This window comes from Oncorhynchus tshawytscha, linkage group LG13 (genome assembly GCF_018296145.1).
Source record: "Oncorhynchus tshawytscha isolate Ot180627B linkage group LG13, Otsh_v2.0, whole genome shotgun sequence".
Lineage (NCBI taxonomy): Eukaryota > Metazoa > Chordata > Actinopteri > Salmoniformes > Salmonidae > Oncorhynchus > Oncorhynchus tshawytscha.
Window position 1 is genome coordinate 46,434,264 of NC_056441.1, and position 20,783 is coordinate 46,455,046.

Consider the following 20,783-nt stretch of genomic DNA (forward strand, 5'->3'; position numbering starts at 1 on the left):
TGTTGTTTCTCTAAAAACGTGTGTGTGTGTGTGTGTGTGTGTGTGTGTGGTGTGTGTGTGTGTGTGTGTGTGTGTGTGTGTGTGAATTACTATCATTGTGGGTACCGGAAAGCCACAAATGTCCCCACAATGATAGTAAAACAAGGAATAGTCCCTCATGGGGACATGTCCCAGGTTAGGGTTACAATTAGGGTAGGAGTTAAGGTTAGGGTTCAGGGAAAATAGGATTTTGAATGTAAATACAGGATAGTAAAACGTATGCTGTGTGTGCGACTCTAAGAGGCATTGGTGGCGCTGGTGGTACCTGTGTGAGGCTCTGAGTCTGTTGTAACAGGTCTGCTCTCTGTCTCTCCGCCCGACTCACGTGGAATGAGTTACTCTGGCTCTGGATCACAAACACTATCTCTCGCAGGTCTGCAACACACAAACAGCACAGGAACAGATCAGAGACACGCACACACCAGGTTTAAAAAGAAGAAATACGCACACATTAGGTCAGAAAAACAGCACAGGATGTGAATTTGTGCCAAACCAACACAACACATTACATTTCTAAAGATATTCTAGGGATAATTAACAGCTCTCTTAAATTCCCACACAACACATTCCCTTTCTAAAGATATTCTAGGGATAATTAACAGCTCTCTTAAATTCCAAACACCAACACTACCATACTCTGACCTCCATTGTAAACAATCACCATCCCCTAAATAAGAACTTTATTTGGCCTGAGTGACAAATGTCACTGTCTCACACACACACACACACACACACACACACACACACACACACACACACACACACACACGACAGTAAATGATGATCAGTCAGATGGGGACTAACTAATGTAGTGACAGAACCCAACAGATAGCTGAATCAGCCTAAAGCCCTGCTGTCCACTGTGTGTGGCAAGGGCAGAGAAACAAGATGGGCAGCCTAGTAAATATTATTGAGTTTCTCCAGTGTGTAACGATCCTGAGCTTAACAGGGAGCCTGCTGATAGTTTGCTGTAGCAGCTCGACAATGTCTCTTATCAGCCTTGATCGCTCTTCAGGGAAGTGGGCCGCCTCAGCGTGTGAAACGTTTACATATCATTATTGTCACTTTCTATAGGGCTCATATTACAGGCCCCACTAATGCAGGCGGCCTTAATGCGGAATCCATTTACAGAATAGTAAATGGAATGGGGGCCTTGCCAGGGTGACGAATCACATCGGTGGCCATTGGAACGACTGTAAGCTACATAAGCTCTCGGTCTCTCTTGCTTGCCAACGGAATAACAACCTGGCTGAAGGATTAATGGAGTGAAGAATGTGTGCAATTTTGGTCCCATCACACAGTTCAATGGAATTATACCCAACGACCCGCAAAAAATCCCCAAAACTGTCTTTGACGATTTTACAGCCCTTTGCTCTGAGGATTGTGAAAATATACACTGAACAAAAATATAAACGCAACATGTAAAGTGTTGGTTGCATGTTTCATGAGCTGAAATAAAATATACCTGAAATGTTCCAAATTTGTTTACATCCCTGTTAGTGAGCATGTCTCCTTTTCCAAGATAACTCATCCACGTGACAAGTATGACATATCAAGAAACTGACTAAACAGCATGATTATTACACAGACACACCTTGTGCTGGGGACAGTAAAAGGCCACTCTAAAATGTGCGATTTTGTCACACAAACACAATGCCACAAGTATTGAGGGAGTGTGCAATTGGCATTCTGACTGCAGGAATGTCCACCTGAGCGGTTGCCAGTGCATTTAATGTTAATTTATCTACCATAAGCCGCCTCATTTAAGAGATTTGGCAGTACGTCCAAACCCGGCCTCACAACCGCAGACCACGTGTATAGCGTTGTGTGGGCGAGCAGTTTGCTGATGTCAAACCACTCGTGGTTATGGTGTGGACAGGCATAAGCTACGGAAAACAAACACAATTGCATTTTAACGATGGCAATTTCAATGCACAGAGATACCGTGATAAGATACTGAGGCCCATTGTTGTGCCATTCATCCACTGCCATCACCTCATGTTTCAGCATGATAATGCACGGCCCCATGTCCCAGTTCTACCATGGCCTGCATACTCACCAGACATGTCACCCATTGAGCATGTTTGGGATGCTTTGGATCGACGTGTACAACAGCATGTTCCAGTTCCCACCAAATCCAGCAACTTCGCACAGCCATTGAAGAGGAGTGGGACAACATTCCACAGGCTACAATCAACAGCCTAATCAAATCTACGCAAAGAAGTTGTGTCGCGCTGCATGAGGCAAATGGTGGTCACACCAGACACTGACTGATTTTCTGGTCCACACCCCTACCTTTTTTAAAGGCATCTATGACCAACAGATGCATATCTGTATTCCCAGTCATGTGAAATCCATATATTAGGACTTAATAAATGTATTTCAATTGAGAGATTTCCTTATATGAACTGCAACGCAGTCAAATCTTTGAAATGGTTGCATGTTGCGTTTAAATTTTTGTTCAGTATAGTTGTTTTTTTATTTATTTATTTATTTCACCTTTATTTAACCAGGTAGGCTAGTTGAGAACAAGTTCTCATTTGCAACTGCGACCTGGCCAAGATAAAGCATAGCAGTGTGAACAGACAACACAGAGTTACACATGGAGTAAACAATTAACAAGTCAATAACACAGTAGAAAAAAAGGGGAGTCTATATACATTGTGTGCAAAAGGCATGAGGAGGTAGGCGAATAATTACAATTTTGCAGATTAACACTGGAGTGATAAATGATCAGATGGTCATGTACAGGTTGAGATATTGGTGTGCAAAAGAGCAGAAAAGTAAATAAATAAAAACAGTATGGGGATGAGGTAGGTAAAAATGGGTGGGCTATTTACCGATAGACTATGTACAGCTGCAGCGATCGGTTAGCTGCTCAGATAGCAGATGTTTGAAGTTGGTGAGGGAGATAAAAGTCTCCAACTTCAGCGATTTTTGCAATTCGTTCCAGTCACAGGCAGCAGAGAACTGGAACGAAAGGCGGCCAAATGAGGTGTTGGCTTTAGGGATGATCAGTGAGATACATTGGGACAGTAGGCCACATCCAGCTGTACTGACTGACTGACTGACTCCCTGAATGGATGGATGGAGCCAAGGATTTTAAACGAGCAGCATTCCTTGAGATTGTCAGATCCTCTCCCACTTTTCATTGTCCCTACCAGGATTTGAACCAGCAACCTTCTGGATATTGGTCTCCCTTTCTAACCTCTTGAACAGGTCTCTAAATCTATGGAACCTAGGCTACATGGTATAGGCCTAGCCTATAAACACAGAATATGTCTACAGAGCCGCCCCAGTAGGGAAACAAGCCACATCCAGGTGTAGAAACTAGAGAGGAGCAAATTGGCCAGGCTAGCAGCCAAGCCTCTCAGGCAGCACTCCTTGTAATGACTTCTGCTGTAACCTTCTGGGGCCCCGTCAGGTTTCTAAATTAACATCTCTCCTTGGCTCTGGTGCTCTCAACTTTAAAAAGTTAGGAGCACTTCAAATAAGTTTGTTTTAATTGACGGAGATACAGCCTATATTGAGCCTATATGAATTCTAGCTACTTCTGAAGCACATGTGGTGCCCTAGAAACTAAGATGTAACACTGTAAACACATCCGTTTAATATCAAAGCTAAAACGTTGATACGAATACCTGTCATTGAAATTACAAAGTCATTTGTGGAATATTAGGTTTCTACATTGTGTAAAATCACACTTTTCCTACTGAGATGCATCACATTGAAAATGGTACACAGTCTCTTTAAAAACGTCAGGTTTGTGATGACCACATGCAAGATAACTGCCATTCATTCATTGCTACGATCATTGATCTCCTGAAGAAGCTATCCCTTTTCCTTTCTTTCTGTGTCCCCAAATGGTTGGGTTATACTGGTAAAGTAACCAGGTTATTAGCCAGCTAGCCAATGAAGTAACGCCTAAACAAAGTGTACACAGATGGTTAACAACGTTGACGCACGAGTAGTTTTAGAACGGCCCACGACATGGTTTATGGATGTAAAATGTGGTCCCAGTGATCCGCTGCATAGGAAGAAAAAAATATTACGCCGGTAATATGGGTCAGATCACTTGAGCTCGTTGGGCTAGATGCAAGTCGTTTTCGCTGTAGCAATGGTGCTATCATGACACGTACGAGTCTGGACTTTCTTCAATAGGGCACTCAGGAAACAACGGTACAGCGTAGCTTCATCATTACAACAATTATTAACTGGGAGATTTTTTTCATAGTCGCACAGTGCTCCCAAAATAAAACTCCTGGTCACACATCACAATATTTCGTTGCATATCCGACCAAATTGTCTACACTTTAAAGCCCTTGGCCTCATACATGCTCTCGCAATAGGGCTCAAACAAACCATTTTGAAGTCCTGGACATTTTAATTAGCCGCTGAAGTATTTGCACACAATGTAGTCCAAGGTATTGCGTGTCGTAAATTATGATTACCGGCGGGGAGGTTTGTGTTTCTGCAAAACTTTTTTAACAAACAGTAACACGGGGATTTAAAAACAAAAACAAACAAGTCACAGCAGCTAGTGTCAGGTCTGTAATCTTCCTCTGGCGAGTAGTGGTGGTAGAGCAACACGGGGAATAGAGAGAGAGTGGTAGAGGGGGAGGAGAAAGAGATGATGCAAGCACACTGGATGGCACTTGAACCCATTCCCACACAGGGCCTGAAAAAACTGCACTGGGGTCAAGGGTGTGTTATGTGTTAATAACATTTAGACTACGTTACCCAGAAGGATATGCGGGGGGGCAGGTGGTTGAAGAATGCCTAGCATGACTAAACAAGGAGTTTTCTAGCTGAAGTATATGTCCATTAAAAGTAGTTAAACCTACGCTCCAGTTTGTCATTATATAAGAAACAAACATAACATGGTGTCAGATTGGTAGTCGCTATGACGAGACAGAAAAGAAAGGAGTAACTGCAAATTTCCGCAACGAAAATTGAACATTCTACCACAAGTCAAGTGACGTGAGTAGTCGAAGATGCTAGCTTGCTAGAGTGAGGACAACAAGCCGCAGCAGCGAGAATGACAGCAGCCAGAGTGACAGCAGCGAGAGCAAGGCTGCATTGGAATCTGTTGACGAGCAAGTTGATGAACAGCATACTGAAGTAAGAGAAATTGACACTGTTCCTGTCCTCCGTCATAGATAGGCTAAGTCCTCCTACTCCTATGCAGTTAACAGGCAATTTAGCTGACAATTGGAAATGTTTCAAGCAGAGATTCAATATCTACCTAGCAGCCAGTGGTGCAGGGGGAGATGATGACAAATTGAAAGCTTCCAATTTTCTGCATGTTATTGGAGAGGAGGCATTGGACATTTACAATAGCTTTCAGCAAGACGAGGCAAACTTCACATTGACTGTGCTAATGACTCAATTTGAGGAGTACTTTGTACCAAGCCAGAACGTCACGTCTGAGAGATACAAGTTTTTGGATGAGCTGAACACACTGAGCAAAACCTGTGAAAATGAAAATCTGAAAGACTCACTAGTGAAAGACAGTCTGTGGCATACTTGATAATGGACTCAAGGAGAGATTGCTGCGTGAGCAAGATTTAACTTTGGATAAAGCAGTAAATGTGTCGAGCAGCTGAAACCACCAGAGCACAAGCTAAAGAGCTGTGCAGGGATGAGACGTCAGTGTACGCAATAAAAAGAGAGGAGCAATACACACAACGCCTTACAAAACAAAAACAAGCAAAAGAGAGAAATCCAAACACTACATGTGGAAAATGTGGATTTATCCAAATAATCATTTCTCAAAATGCTGCAAAGCTCAGGCTACAAAGAAAATAATTCACACAGTCAAGGAGGAGATTGAAGAATTCTTTGTTAATTCTGTGGAAATATGCAATGCAGTAAATGCTGAATGGATTGTGCCATTGACTGTGAATACCATTCAAGCTTGATACTGGAGCACAGCTAAACCTGTTGTCGCTGGATGACTACAAAACACTGAAGGTGAAGAGCAAAATACACCCAAAATGAATGTTACTGGTTATACAGGGGAGAACATACCAGTCAAAGGAAGCTGCATAGTAACTTTACAGCACAAAGGAAACAGTTCAGAGCAGAGCTGCTGATTGTGGAAGAGTGTGCAGCCTATTCTCGGAATCAATGCATGTGAAAAGCTCAATTTGTTGAAAAGAGTGTAGTAACATCACAGAGTGAAAATGATCAAGAATCACTACTGGCTGAGTATGAGGATGTGTTCGATGACAAAAGTTCTCTTTGCACTGAGGAAAAAGCTGAAAGAGGAACTTGGACGCATGGAAAAGATGGACGTCATCACAAAAACGGATGAACCTACAGACTGGGTAAACTCACTGGTTATTGTGGTGAAAAAAGAATGGCGATCTCAGGATATGTCTAGACCCGAGAGATCTCAACAAAGCAATCAAGAGAGAGTATTTCAAGTTGCCAACCAGAGAAGAGATAATGTCGCAGTTTACTGGAGGAAAGTGGTTCAGTAAGCTTGATGCCACACCAGGATTCTGGCAAATGAAGCTAGACGATGCAAGCTCAAGGCTATGCACATTCAACACACTTGAGGGCAGGTACAGATTTCTTCGTCTACCATATGGGATTCTCTCAGCGCCAGAGGTCTACCACAAGACAATCCACATGATCTTCGAGCACATTCGAGCAGATTCCAGGAGTGGAGACCATGATGGATGACATCATCGTCTGGGGGTCCACAAAAGAAGAGCACGATGCGACAGTGAGACAAGTGCTGGACCTGACACGGAAAGTCAACCTAAAACTAAACAAGGACAAATGCGAGTTTGGTGTGAAAACACTTACATTTGTGGGAGACGTACTTTCAGAGGATGGAGTCAAACCAGACTAGAGGAAAACGTCAGCCATCAACAACATGGAGAGCCCGTGCTCAGGTTTCATGTTCCAGAGAAAAGCACAAGGATTTCTGCAGACGCATCACAGTTTGGCCTGGGAGCAGTTCTTCTGCAACAGCATGACGACACATGGCAACCCGTCGCTTATGCGTCCAGAGCCTTGACAGGCGAGCAAAGGTTTCACCAATACGTCTACGGACGGAACTTCGAAGTAGAAACCGACCACAAACCATTGGTGTCAATCATGTCGAAGCCACTGAATGATTGTCCAATGAGAATCCAGAGAATGTTGATCAGACTGAAAAAGTATGATGTGAAGATGATCTATACCCCGGGAAAGTTCATGTTTGCCACCACACTCTTTCTCGAGCAGTCGACAAGAAAGAGAGCTTCGACACACAGAAAAACACTGAGATTCAGGCCTACGTCGACATGATGGTAGCATCACTTCCTGTGTCTTCTGAGAGAATGGAGCAGATCAAAAGAGACTCCGCAGCTGACCAAACAATGACAGAGTTGAAAGAAACAACACTGATAGGATGGCCCGCTCAACAAAAACAACTGTCCAAGGAGAATACAGGATTACTGGATGTGCAGAGCAGAGCTCATCATGGTGGATAACAGTGTTCAAAGGCAATAAGATTGTCATTCCCATGACACTACACAAAGAAATGCTACAGAAAATACGAGGGTCACTTGGGTGAGGAAAAATGCAAAACGATGAGCACGAGAAGTAATGTACTGGCCAAGAATGAACCAGGAAATCAGCCAGACCACTGCTTCATGTGAACTGTGTTTGACCTACAGGCCAAAGCAGCACGCCGAGCCGCTAATGCCTCATCCAGTACCCAACAGACCCTCCCACAAATTTTGAGTTTACCTTTTTGACTGCAATGGAAAAAGTCTCATTGTTGTTACCGACTACTACTCAAACTACCCTGAAGTAGCAACACTACCAACTACCTCCAGCAAATCTGTAATCACCTACCTGAAATCAGGATTTGCAAGACATGGGGTTGCGTCTGAACTGTACTCGGACAATGGCCCGCAATTCTCAAGTTCCGAATTCCGATTGTTCGCTAACGATTGGGGATTCCGACACAACACCTCCAGCCCCAACTACCCAAGGTCCATCGGCTTAGCAGAGAGTTCAGTCAAAATTGTCAAAGGTCTGATGAAAAAGGCACATGATGGAAAGGAGGATTTCCTCAAAAATCAGATGATCTACCGCAGCGCACCGCTGTAGAACGGACTTTCACCTGCACAAATGTTGATGGGACGTCGCATCAGAACCAACCTGCCCATCCATGAGGACTTTCTAACACCCAGAGGTGCTCACAAAGTCAAACTCGCGAAGGAAAAACAAAAAGACAAACAAAAACAGCGACAAGACAAAAGTGCAAGACACTTACCTGAACTGAAACCTGGAGATCATAAACGACTCCGAGACATCACTACAGGAACCTGGATGCAGCAAGGGTGTGTGCAGAGAGAAGTTGCACCACGATCCTATGAGATCCAAACAGAGCATGGATCACAACTGAGACGAAACAGAGTGGATCTAAGGCTTCAGCCATTCACTCAAGAGGATCATCAGGAGGATACTGCTGAAGCATCAAATGCCTTTAGAAATGGACAAATCAGTCAGAACACCCTGACTGACAACGCTGTCCAAATGTTTCAGGAAGCACTTCAGCAGAAAGACCAAAAAGGACTGTCTTAGCCCCTGAAAGGCTTATTGAGAATTGCTTTTAAAAAAAGGGGGGCAACTGTACTGAATGTTTTGTTTATGTGAAAAGAAATAGAGCCACAATATTGTATTGTTGGAAAGACTATATTTAGTTGAAAAAATAATACATCAGAATATGTTTATTGCCTCTTAAGCGATGAGAGCAATGTAAAAAAAAAGCAATTGGGGGAAAGAAGTGTGTGTTATTGAAAATTGCGTGTTATGCAGGTTGAGTAAACAAATGTGATGTGACATGTGTAGTTAAATAGAAAAGTAATTATTTTAAACTTCTTGTAAAGGAAAGAAGATGTGTTGTTGTGTTAATAACATTTAGACTACGTTACCCAGCAGGCTATGCGGGGGGGGGGGGAGCAGGTGGTTGAAGAATGCCTTGCATGGCTAAACAAGGAGTTTTCTAGCTGAAGTATATGTTCATTAAAAGTAGTTAAACCTATGCTCTGGTTTGTCATTATACAAGGAACAAACATAACAAAGGGTAAACACTGGATCGGTGTCATATCTTTTTAATGTCATGTGTGTTGCTCTGGGTGTGCATCCTCTTTCTCCACCATGGTTACCCACACCCCATCACAGATCCCCAATAGATCAAAAGGCTTTTGTTTATCGTTTCTCCTATACACACACACCACCCTCTGAAAGATCAGGTTAGAGCCAAAATACGTCTCTTGTACCTCTAGATCCCCTCTAAACGCCCTTCTGCTCAGTCCGCTTAGTTAGAGTGTGATGTCTGTTATACTCTGCGCCCGTGTACTGTATTCTAAAACCCTAGGTGCAGTTCCACGACGGCTTAGTGTCCTGATACTACACCAAACAGCAATATTACACCAGCTGCCTGCGACTAGTGCGATCATCAGATAAGCTGTGTGCCAATCTCTCATTGTGTAGATAAATACACCCCCCCCCCCATGTCAAAGCAGAGGAGAAACCGGGGGTTAAAAAAATCAACTAATTAAGAGTGAATTCACCGGCCCTGGTGCCACATGGGTTTCGATGAATCATCAAACAATAGAGAGGAAGGCTCTGTCCCATACGGCATCCTATTCAAATCAAATTTTATTGGTCACATATACATGGCTAGCAGATGTTAATACGAGTGTAGCGAAATGCTTGTGCTTCTAGTTTCGAACATGCAGTAAAATCTGACAAGTAATCTAACAGTTCCCCAGCAACTACCTTATACACACAAGTGTGAAGGAATGAATAAGAATATGTACATATAAATATATGGATGAGTGATGGCCAAACGGCATAGGCAAGATGCAGTAGATGGTATAGAGTACAGTATATGAGATGAGTAATGTAGGGTATGTAAACATTATATAAAGTGACACTGTTTAAAGTGACTAGTGATACATTTATTACATCCAATTTTTTTATTATGAAGTGGCTAGAGATTTGAGTCAGTATGTTGGCAGCCGCCACTCAATGTTAGTGATGGCTGTTTAACAGTCTGATGGATGATAGCGGGGTGAACAGGCAGTGGCTCAGAGTGGTTGATGTCCTTGATGATATTTTTGGCCTTCCTGTGACATCGGGTGGTGTAGGTGTCCTGGAGGGCAGGTAGTTCACCCCCGGTGATGCGTTGTGCAGACCTCACTACCCTCTGGAGAGCCTTACGGTTGTGGGCGGAGCAGTTGCAGTACCAGGCGGTGATACAGCCCGACAGGATGCTCTCGATTGTGCATCTGTAAAAGTTTGCGAGTGTTTTTGGTGACAAGCCACATTTCTTCAGCCTCCTTCTTCACCACGCTGTCTGTGTGGGTGGACCATTTCAGTTTGTCCGTGATGTGTACGCCGAGGAACTTAAAACTTTTCACCTTCTCCACTACTGTCCCGTCAATGTGGATAGGGGGGTGCTCCCTCTGCTGTTTCCTGAAGTCCACGATCATCTCCTTTGTTTTGTTGACGTTGAGTGTGAGGTTATTTTCCTGACACCACACTCCGAGGGCCCTCACCTCTTCCATGTAGGCCGTCTCGTCGTTGTTGGTAATCAAGCCTACCACTGTAGTGTCGTCTGCAAACTTGATGATTGAGTTGGAGGTGTGCATGGCCACGCAGTCATGGGTGAATAGGGAGTACAGGAGAGGGCTGAGAACGCACCCTGTGGGGCCCCAGTGTTGAGGATCAGCGGGTTGGAGATGTTGTTTCCTACCCTCACCGGCTGGGGGCGTCCCGTCAGAAAGTCCAGGACCCAGTTGCACAGGGCAGGGTTGAGACCCTGGGTCTTGAGCTTAATGACGGGTTTTGAGGGTACTATGGTGTTAAATGCTGAGCTGTAGTCGATGAACAGCATTCTTACATAGGTATTCCTCTTGTCCATATGGGTTAGGGCAGTGTGCAGTGTGATTGCGATTGCGCCGTCTGTGGACCTATTGGGATGGTAAGCAAATTGGAGTGGGTCTAGGGTGTCAGATAGGGTGGAGGTGATATGATCCTTGACTAGTCTCTCAAAGCACTTCATGATGACGGAAGTGAGTGCTACGGGGCGATAGTCATTTAGCTCAGTTACCTTAGCTTTCTTGGAAACAGGAACAATGGTAGCCCTCTTGAAGCATGTGGGAACAGCAGACTGGGATAGGGATTGATTGAATATGTCCTTAAACACACCAGCCAGCTGCTCTGAGGACGCGGCTATGGATGCCGTCTGGGCTGGCAGCCTTGCGAGGGTTAACATGTTTAAATGTTTTACTCACATTGGCTGCAGTGAAAGAGAGCCCGCAGGCTTTGGTATCAGGCCTTTGTCGGTGGCACTTTATTGTCCTCAATGCGAGCAAAGAAGTTTGTCTGGGAGCAAGACATCGGGGTCCACGATGAGGCTGGTTTTCTTTTTGTAGTCCGTGATTGACTGTAGACCCTGCCACATACCTCTCGTGTCTGAGCCGTTGAATTGCGACTCTCCTTTGTCTCTGTACTGACACTTAGCTCGAATCAGTGTATACATTAATGTTGTTCGGCGCTAATCGGATCATATCCCAGTCCACGTGATCGAAGCAATCTTGAAGCGTGGAATCAGATTGGTCGGACCAGCATTGAACAGATCTTAGCACGGGCGGTTCCTGTTTTAGTTTCTGTCTATAGGCTGGGAGCAACAAAATGGAATTGTGGTCAGATTTGCCGAAAGGGGGGCGAGGGAGGGCTTTATATGCGTCGATTAACAATGATGAGTAACAATGATCCAGGATTTTGCCAGCCCTGGTCGCGCATTCGATATGCTGATAAAATTTAGGGGGCCTTGTTTTCAGATTAGCCTTGTTAAAATCCCCAGCTACAATAAATGCAGCCTCGGGATACGTGGTTTCCAGTTTACATAGAGTACATTGAAGTTCTTTCAGGGCCGTCGAGGTGCCTGCTTGGGGTGGGGGTGATATACACGACTGTGAATTTAATCGAAGCGAATTCTCTTCGTAGATAATGTGGTCGGCATTTGATTGTAAGGAATTCTAGGTCAGGCGAACAAAAGGACTTGAGTTCCTGTATGTTGTTATGATCACACCACGACTCGTTAATCATAAGGCATACACCCCCACCCTTCTTCTTACCAGAGAGATGTTTGTTTCTGTCGGCGCGATGCGTGAAGATACCAGGTGGCTGTACCGACTCTGATAACGTATCCCGAGTGAGCCATGTTTCCGTGAAGCAGAGAATGTTGCAATCTCTGATATCTCTCTGGAAGGCAACCCTTGCTTGGATTTCGTCTACCTTGTTGTCAAGAGACTGGACATTGGCAAGTAGTATACTCGGGAGCGGTGGGCGATGTGCACGTCGACGGAGCCTGACCAGAAGGCTGCCCCGTCAGCCCCTTCTGTGGGACCGTTGTTTTGGGTCGCCTGCTGGGATCCGATCCATTGTCCTGGGTGGTGGACCAAACAGAGGATCCACTTCGGGAAAGTCGTATTCCTGGTAATGTTGGTAAGTTGACGTTGCTCTTATATCCAATAGTTCCTCCTGGCTGTATGTAATAAGACTTAAGATTTCCTGGGGTAACAGTGTAAGAAATAATAGATTAAAAAAACTAAATAGTGCATAGTTTCCTAAGAACGCGAAGCGAGGCGGCCATCTCTGTCGGCGCCGGATGTGTGGAGGATGTGTCCCTACATGGAGCACTACATAGAGCACTATTTAGGGGATAGGGTGCCTTGTGGTGCACACATGAAGAGAGGAAAATGATGAATCCTGGTACAGTGCCCCCTTCTAACCTAATCTCCATCATGCCTTGTCCTCCCGTCCTCTCAATTTAGCCCTTTAGCCCCGAATGCCTCTCCACGTTCCTCTTTTAATATCCCGACAGCCACAGCAGGCAGTCCCAGGGGAAGTGAGGGTTCGATAAATCTATCGAATTACAGCAGAGTTGATTTAAAATGGTGGCTCCCATGCCAAAGACACTTCAAAACACAAAGAGATACCTCTCAATGACAAACGGAAGTGGATTTCCCCGCTTTGCTCTGCGATGGCTAGCGGCTGAGAAGAGTGTGGAGCGATGCTTAAGAGGAAAGAAGGTGGCTAGGGAGATAGTGGAGTCCCTTAGCACTGGTTGTGAGGTCGCACGGACATACATTCACACGGACAGAGACACCACAGACACACAAATGCACGCAAGCAAACACGCACACACAGTCGTCAACCTCACACCATATTTAGATTATTTATTTTGCCAGGTCGTTGTCTGGTCATCGAGCTGGCGAGCATATGAGTGTGTTTGTTGATCCTCTTCCTCTCGCTCTGTATTCTACAAGAGGTGGGGGCAGTCCATAGATAAAAAATATATATATTGCCTGGAAGGAGACAGAAAGCTCTGCCCCTCTCCATTCCTTTCCTTTTTCTCATCACATGGAGCCAGCCTTCCTGTAATATCACCCTCTCTGATAAATGGCAAAAACACAATCACCCTCTCTGGTCAGTGAAGGCAGTGGAGTGTGTTAGAGTTGATGCTCGATGCACTCTGGGTGTGAGTGAGAGAAAGAGAGATAGAAAAGCAAAGCCAAGTGTGTTTATGGTGATGATCAGTAGACTGTGCACAAGAGCAGATCATGACTGCACTGTAAAGTAAGTCTGTGTGTGTGTGTTCATGCGTGGGCACACATACATGCTAAAATGTAGCATACAAATTGTGTTTGTGCATGTGGTTGCCTGGCCCTGCAGTGCTGTCACCTTGTTGACACAAATCCATACTGACACATGGATTTGTGTCAACTGAGCAGGAAGGAACAGGATGGCAGGGGGTGAAGTGATAGGAGACAGAGGAGCATGAGGGTAGAGAGAGGGAGGGGGTCACCCCATCAGTGCTGCAGGTGTGGGAGTCCTAACTACAGCTCACTGGCGCTTAACCCTTCACACAGCTCAGGGCCCAACTTCACCCCCGCGCGAGGTTAAACACATAAGCATAGACAATACATAGAAAGGGAAAGATCGAGGCAGATCAATCGTGCAATTTCAATGAGACCAATTTCTTTGTCAAATGACATTCGGCTTCTGTTGAGAAGGACAGAGCTCCTCTGCCACCGTTGAGGCCATTAGTGTGTTGTGTGGAGAACAATAGATGTGTCATTGCAGATGTAAAGCTCTCTATTGTAGCCATCAGCGCAGACAGACACGGAGGATGTCAATAGCTGATTTCTATAAGCGGAGGGCCCCGAGTCCTCGCCGCCGCCTCTGATTGGGTCGGTGTAGGAAGATGCCGCATTCCGATGGCTTGCATCAGTTGGCATGTTGGAATTATCCCGCTCCGGAATTATCCATCTCTTGCCATAAAAACACACTCCATTTCTCTCTCTCTTGCTAGGGATCCAATTGGGAGCTCCTAAGAGATGGGGCACACAGGAGAGCATTGAGCTGCTCAAGCGTGTCTGTTACGCCAGATAGCGCCACAATCTAATACCGATCCCCAGGCGCTAAGGGATATTCTATCCAAAAGTACAAATTCAATATGGCCAACTTTCAGGCCTGCTGAGGGTTCGATTCAGTCGGATGGAGAGAATTTATATTCCAATAGGGGCATTTCGGCAGGCCACTGGCCCATGTGTCATACAGAAAGTGCAAACGATTTCCACTCATACCGAGTTTTAATTGCCCGGTGCAGGGATCAATAGAAGCGTGGTGTGTTCAACTTTCAGTTTATGGCGGGAAAGGTCAGTGTCATAAATATCTCTCTGTGATTTGGAGAGGAGGGAAATAGGGAGCTGGGGGACAGAGAGAGAGATTGGGAGAGAGAAAGAGAATGAGTCAGTCTCCCCCTGACTCGTTATGGGGGAGAGAGAAAAACACAATGTCCTTATTACGATTCTCAGAGAGTAATGGGCACAGAATGAGAGCCGGCCAGAATCAACTCCTGTAGTTCAGAGGGGCCTGTACGCCTACTTTAATCACACTCATTATAAATGCTGCAGTCCAGGTCTCCGTGGAAAACTCAGCAAATGAGTGTTGAAGGCAGCTTTAAACCCCCTACTTTGCATCAATAATTCAGGACCCAGAGGCTATTTAGTTTTAACAGATTCCGAATCCTCATTCCCATCATCTGCTTTTAAACCTCAACGCTGGATCTAGTCAACATCATTGCCACTTAGTACCGAAACAGCATGTTTCTGCATAGTACGAGAGAGAGAGAGAGAGAGAGAGAGAGAGAACATAGAGGAAGTACTATGGGAGAGTGTTTCCTTAATAGACTAGTGTGGGATAATGTTTCTAATATTTTGTGTTTGGTGGGTGTGCTCGATGCCTTGATCTAAGAAATAAAGCGCAGGTCAGATGAGTTCAGGAAAAAAAACGGGAGACAAACCGAGTGGGAAGACAAGAGTGGCGAGAGGCAAGATCTTCTTTGTAGGATTTTTCCTCGAGAGGCACACACACAGCCGAGCATTTTTGACAAGTACTCCCACAGTGGCCCTGATGTATAGTGTGTTGAAACATGTTAGACTATTTTAAGCTACTACATTTTTTAGAGGAGAGCTTTTGGTGGTGTAGCCTACAATAAGTTTTCTGTCAGCAACTTGTGAGCGGGCCTCCTAGGAGGGCTTCACGGAGGAGAACTCTCATCATGGGCTGGCTCCCTGTCATACAGTAGCATGGATATGAGGCCGTTGGCTTGAAGAACAATAGATAGCACTGCCCAGGCTTAGCCTGGCCTAATTATCTTCAGGGCCATAAGCACATTTACAATCGCTAAAGAAAATCCACACAGTAACAATTACAGTGCATTCAGAAAGTATTCAGACCCATTCAACTTTTCCACATTTTGTGAAGTTACAGCCTTATTCTAAAATGGATTAAATACATATTTTTCCTCATCAAACTACACACACACACAACACCCCAATACCCCATTTAGAAATATTTGCATCCTTGAGATGTTTCTACAACTTCACTGGAGTAACCTGTGGTAAATTCAACTGATTGGACATGATTTGGAAAGGCACACACCGGTCTATATAAGGTCCCACAGTTGACAGTGCATGTCAGATCAAAAACCAAGCCATGAAGTCAAAGGAATTGTCCATAGAGCTCCGAGACAGGATTGTGTTGAGGCACAGATCTGGGGAAGGGAACCAAAAAAAGTCTGCAGCATTGAAGGTCCCCGAGAATACAGTGGCCTCCATCATTCTTAAATGGAAGAAGTTTAGAACCACCAAGACTCTTACTAGAGCTTGCCGCCCGGCCAAACTAAGCGGAGTGGAGAAAGGTCTTGGTCAGGTAGGTGACCAAGAACCCAATGGTCACTTTGACAGAGCTCCAGAGTTCCTCTCTGGAGATGGGAGAACCTTCCAGAAGGACAACCATCTCTGCAGCACTCCACCAATCAGGCCTTATGGTAGAGTAGCCAGACGGAAGCCAATCCTCAGTAAAAGGCACATCACAGCACGCTTGGAGTTTGCCAAGAGGCACCTAAAGGACTCTCAGACCATGAGAAACAAGAGTCTCTGGTCTGATGAAACCAAGATTGAACTCTTTGGTCTGAATGCCAAGTGTCAGTTCTGGAGTAAACCTGTGGGGATGTTTTTCAGCGTTAGGGACTGAGAGACTAGTCAGGATCGAAGGAAAGATGAACGGAGCAAAGCAGAGAGAAATCCTTGATGAAGTCCTGAGCGCTCTGGAGCAGGTTCTCAGACTGGGGCGAAGGACAACGACCCTAAGCACACAGACAAGACAACGCAGCAGTGTCTTCTGAATGTCCTTGAGTGGTCCGGCCAGAGCCCGGACTTGAACCCGATCTAACATATTTGGAGAGACCTGCAAATAGCTGTGCAGAAATGCTCCCCATCCAACCTGACAGAGCTTGAGAGGTTCTGCAGAGAAGAATGGGAGAAACTCCACAAATACAGGTGTACCAAGCTCATAGCGTCATACCCAAGAAGACTCTAGGCTTTAATCGCTGCCAAAGGTGCTTCAAGAAAGTACTGAGTAAAGGGGCTGAATACTTATGTAAATGTGATATTTCAGTGTTATTTATAAATGTACACCATTCTGGGTATTGTGTAGATTGATGAGGAAAAACAATGTAATCCATTTTAGAATAAGGCTGTAACGTAACAAAATGTAGAAAACGTCAAGGGGTCTGAATACTTTCCGAATGCACTGTATGTGGAATAGGGTGCCATTTGGGACGCGACTTGTGTCACTGAGATTACAAGGGACACAACATTACTGCCCCAGTTGCTGCAGATATAACTTGCCTTCATGAATACATAACTAACGGCCAAACATCCCAGAATGTGTATGGTCTTGATGGAGTGTCCTTAACCCGCCAGGTATATGTTCTAATCTCGTGCTAGTAAATGGTAATCCCAGCCCAACTGGTTCACGGAAAAGCACCTTCCTGCATATTAGCAGTGATTTGTTTATTGTTCCTGTAGTATTGTGATGATTGTACATGCAGATCAGTGTGCATTTGATGGAGAGAGAGAGAGCATGAACCATGCTCCTTTGAACTGTTTTGTTTGACAGGACCGGCGAGCTCCCAGTTAACAACAAACTTTCCCACAACTTTAGAGAACATTCCTTTAAGAGTCTCATTAGGTCATTAACTATCATTTTCATAGGAATGTTCCTGTGATGTGCAAGTAAAATTTCCAAGAGACCTTGGAAACCTCCTTAAACCTCCTTAATTACAATTAGAATTTACACAGAACGTGGTTACCATGTTCCCTGAATATAAGACATTAATGTTAGACATGTTTCATGAGAATGTTGCAAGAATATTAATGTAATGTATCCAGTTTTCTGTGGGTTAGAAGAATATCCCATCAACGTTCCACCAAACGTACACAGAACATGGTTGCCATGTTCTCAGATTAGATATTAATTTGTAAAAATGTATATAATTTTATTTGAACTTTTAATTGTAATTTCTTGTCATGTCAACATATTTCAATCCCACTTTGTAACGCAACAAAATGTAAAAATTCATGGGGTTGTGGCGGATGAATCAGAAGTAGTTGGGTAAATAAGATGTGAGATACTTGTCATTAGAATGTATCCTTTTGGACTATATTGTCAGCAATTGCACTTTTCCCTCAGCTGGGGCTCAGTCACCTGGGGCCCAGAGAGGGGAGAGGTCAGGCTTGTCTTTCACATGTCCCTGGTGCTATGCAGAATATCAGAAAGGGAAGAGGACAGAATGGAACATTGTCTTCATATGTGAATGTGTCTTTACCTATTCTTAAACCATGTGAAGGGATGGCATGATTAATGGGGAACCAATTACTTGTCTCCACAATGTCTGTGCGCCAGTCACTCCCTCCTTTTCCCATTGGGGGTGGTGTATGGCAGTGTCTGGAAACATTGTATGTCCTCTCTGATCTTACACTTATCGTGGGATAGTGTATGACCTAGAGGCTCATTCCCCTCAGTGAGCTTGTCCAGGAGTGGGGTCAAGAGGGGGTTTACATGAGATGGGAGTATCTAGAGTTGAAAATTGATATATGCCATTGGATGAGTAGGTGTTTTTGTACTATGAAGTACCAAGAACAAGATTAGAACCTCGTCTGAGGGACCAAACTGAACGATAATTTATAGTGAATGTTATCTGGCTAAGGGATACTCCTTTCTCAAGAAAAAGTCTTTCTTTGTGAACTGTTCCTAAGATCTGTGGTTCGTCAGTGTAAGTTGAGAGGGGTGTATCTTGGCTATAAAAGAGCTTTGTACTTTTCTGGTGGTACTTTTCAATGGTTCATTAGAGATAGTGCATCATTGAAAGTCAAAAAAGGCTATTGCAAAGCTCTTAATAAAAAATATGTAGTTTAAGTATAACTCTGACTGGTGTGTGAAGTTTGTAACTCTCCTCATTTGGTAAAGCAGAAATATGCCCCCACGGGGTGTAGACTTTCTATAGGCACTGTGTGTGTGTTTATTGTGTGTTGGTCATGTGAGACTGCTAACCAATGGCAATCGTGGATTAGACGCCGCCAGTGTGCCTTAACCGCGGACATAATGGTCATGGCTAGATGGGAGACTGTTTGTGTCAAATTGACGTCTAATAAAGTTGAAGTACTTTTCATTCTAGCTAAACAGAACCATTTTCATAGCCTTAATCTAATTCTCCTAACCTGCTACATTAACTCACTTTAACTGCAGCGTAAATTATCCTAACCTGCCACGGAAAGTCAATTCTGACATAAACTGTAACCCATCTAGTCAAAATAGGACTGAATCAGAAGCCAATTTCACTCAGCCTTCATCAACGCTGCCAACCTATTTGTACATATTTCCCCCGTTGCTGACATGTAGCCGACACGATAAATTGGCCGGCAGAAGTATTTACGGTAATTATGATGTTACATTGTTGCCGATTGTACGCGATACAAATTTGAGTTAGTACGCTACACGAAGATACGTTCTCTGTTGAATTTGTGGTTCTAGTTTTAATGTAGAGTGGTCTCTTTAGGCTAGCTAGAGTATATGTACAAATGCAGTTGTTCCCAGCCTAGTTCTCAACCAGGGGTACTTGGCCAAGCCACAGTTGGTAATTGAGAAGTCTCATGAGACCTTAGGACGACTGGTAAAATGCACATGAGGGATTCTTCAGGGGTACTCCAGGCAGACCAAAATGAATTTGCCCGACAGTGGTACAGTAACCGAAAAAGGTTAGCCCACTTAGCCCAAGATGTATTCTTAATTTTAAGGTCCAAGAACCTTGTATGTTATTTTCAGAGGTAGACTGGCTCTGGCAGCCAAAACAGCCAAATACTCCATCTGAAAATAAATTGATTTCTCTATTGCGACATGATTCTAGAAACATAACGCCCTTTACTATCTCATCAAAATAATTTCACAAATACAAAATATACACTTACTGTACACCAGGGGCACCACTTTGGGTTTAGAAGTGGGGAGACATAATCTGGTGGGGGGGGTCGGATGGTCCTCCCCAGATTTTTTTGGGACATCTAAAGCTATTTTCTTGCATTTTTACACAATCCAATATGCCGTCTCTATTTAGAACAAAAAGTAAGCAAAAATGCCCTCTGTCATCAAGCTAGGTAAGAGATCATTATTAAGTATGTTTAATGTGATTAATCAGACTGAACTAGATCAAAGGTAATTCAATAATAAATATTGTTGCACTTTTAACCAATAGACGAACAAATGAACAACTTGAAAAACTACAAAGACTTTTGATTGACTTTAAGACATACTCTATATCAAATTTCAGTCAGACTGACCTGCCAGCCCGAGCCACCTGCACGCCCGGCCCCCACCAGTCTAGTAAATAACTCCACTCTCTCCCAGCACAAGTTCCTTCCCAGTTCCAACCTTTATTTTTTTTTGTTCCCAAGGGAACGTTTTGGATGGAAACAAAAAAACAAACAGTTGAAGTCAGAAGTTTACTTAGACTTAAGTTGGAGTCATTAAAACTCGTTTTTCAACCACTCCACAAATTTCTTGAAAACAAACTGTAGTTTTGGCAAGTCGGTTAGGACATCTACTTTGTGCATGACACAAGTAATTTTTCCAATAATTGTTTACAGACAGATTATTTCACTTAGAATTCACTGAATCACAATTCCAGTGGGACAGAATTTTACATGCACTAAATTGACTGTGACTTTAATCTGCTTGGAAAATTCCAGAAAATTATGTCATGGCTTTAGGAGATTCTTATAGGCTAATTGACATCATTTAAGTCAATTGGAGGTGTC

General features: G+C 44.0%; 1 protein-coding gene across 2 annotated transcripts in view; it reads right to left on the minus strand.

Annotated features, from left to right (window-relative positions):
* LOC112265010 (beta-1,3-glucosyltransferase) overlaps nt 1-20,783 on the minus strand; it is a 141,311-nt gene that overhangs the window by 55,094 nt on the left and 65,434 nt on the right. For both annotated transcript variants that reach the window (XM_042295785.1, XM_024441995.2), the window contains exon 4: nt 305-414. In XM_042295785.1, the coding sequence (XP_042151719.1) occupies nt 305-414 (110 nt within the window). The remainder of the gene's footprint in view (nt 1-304; nt 415-20,783) is intronic.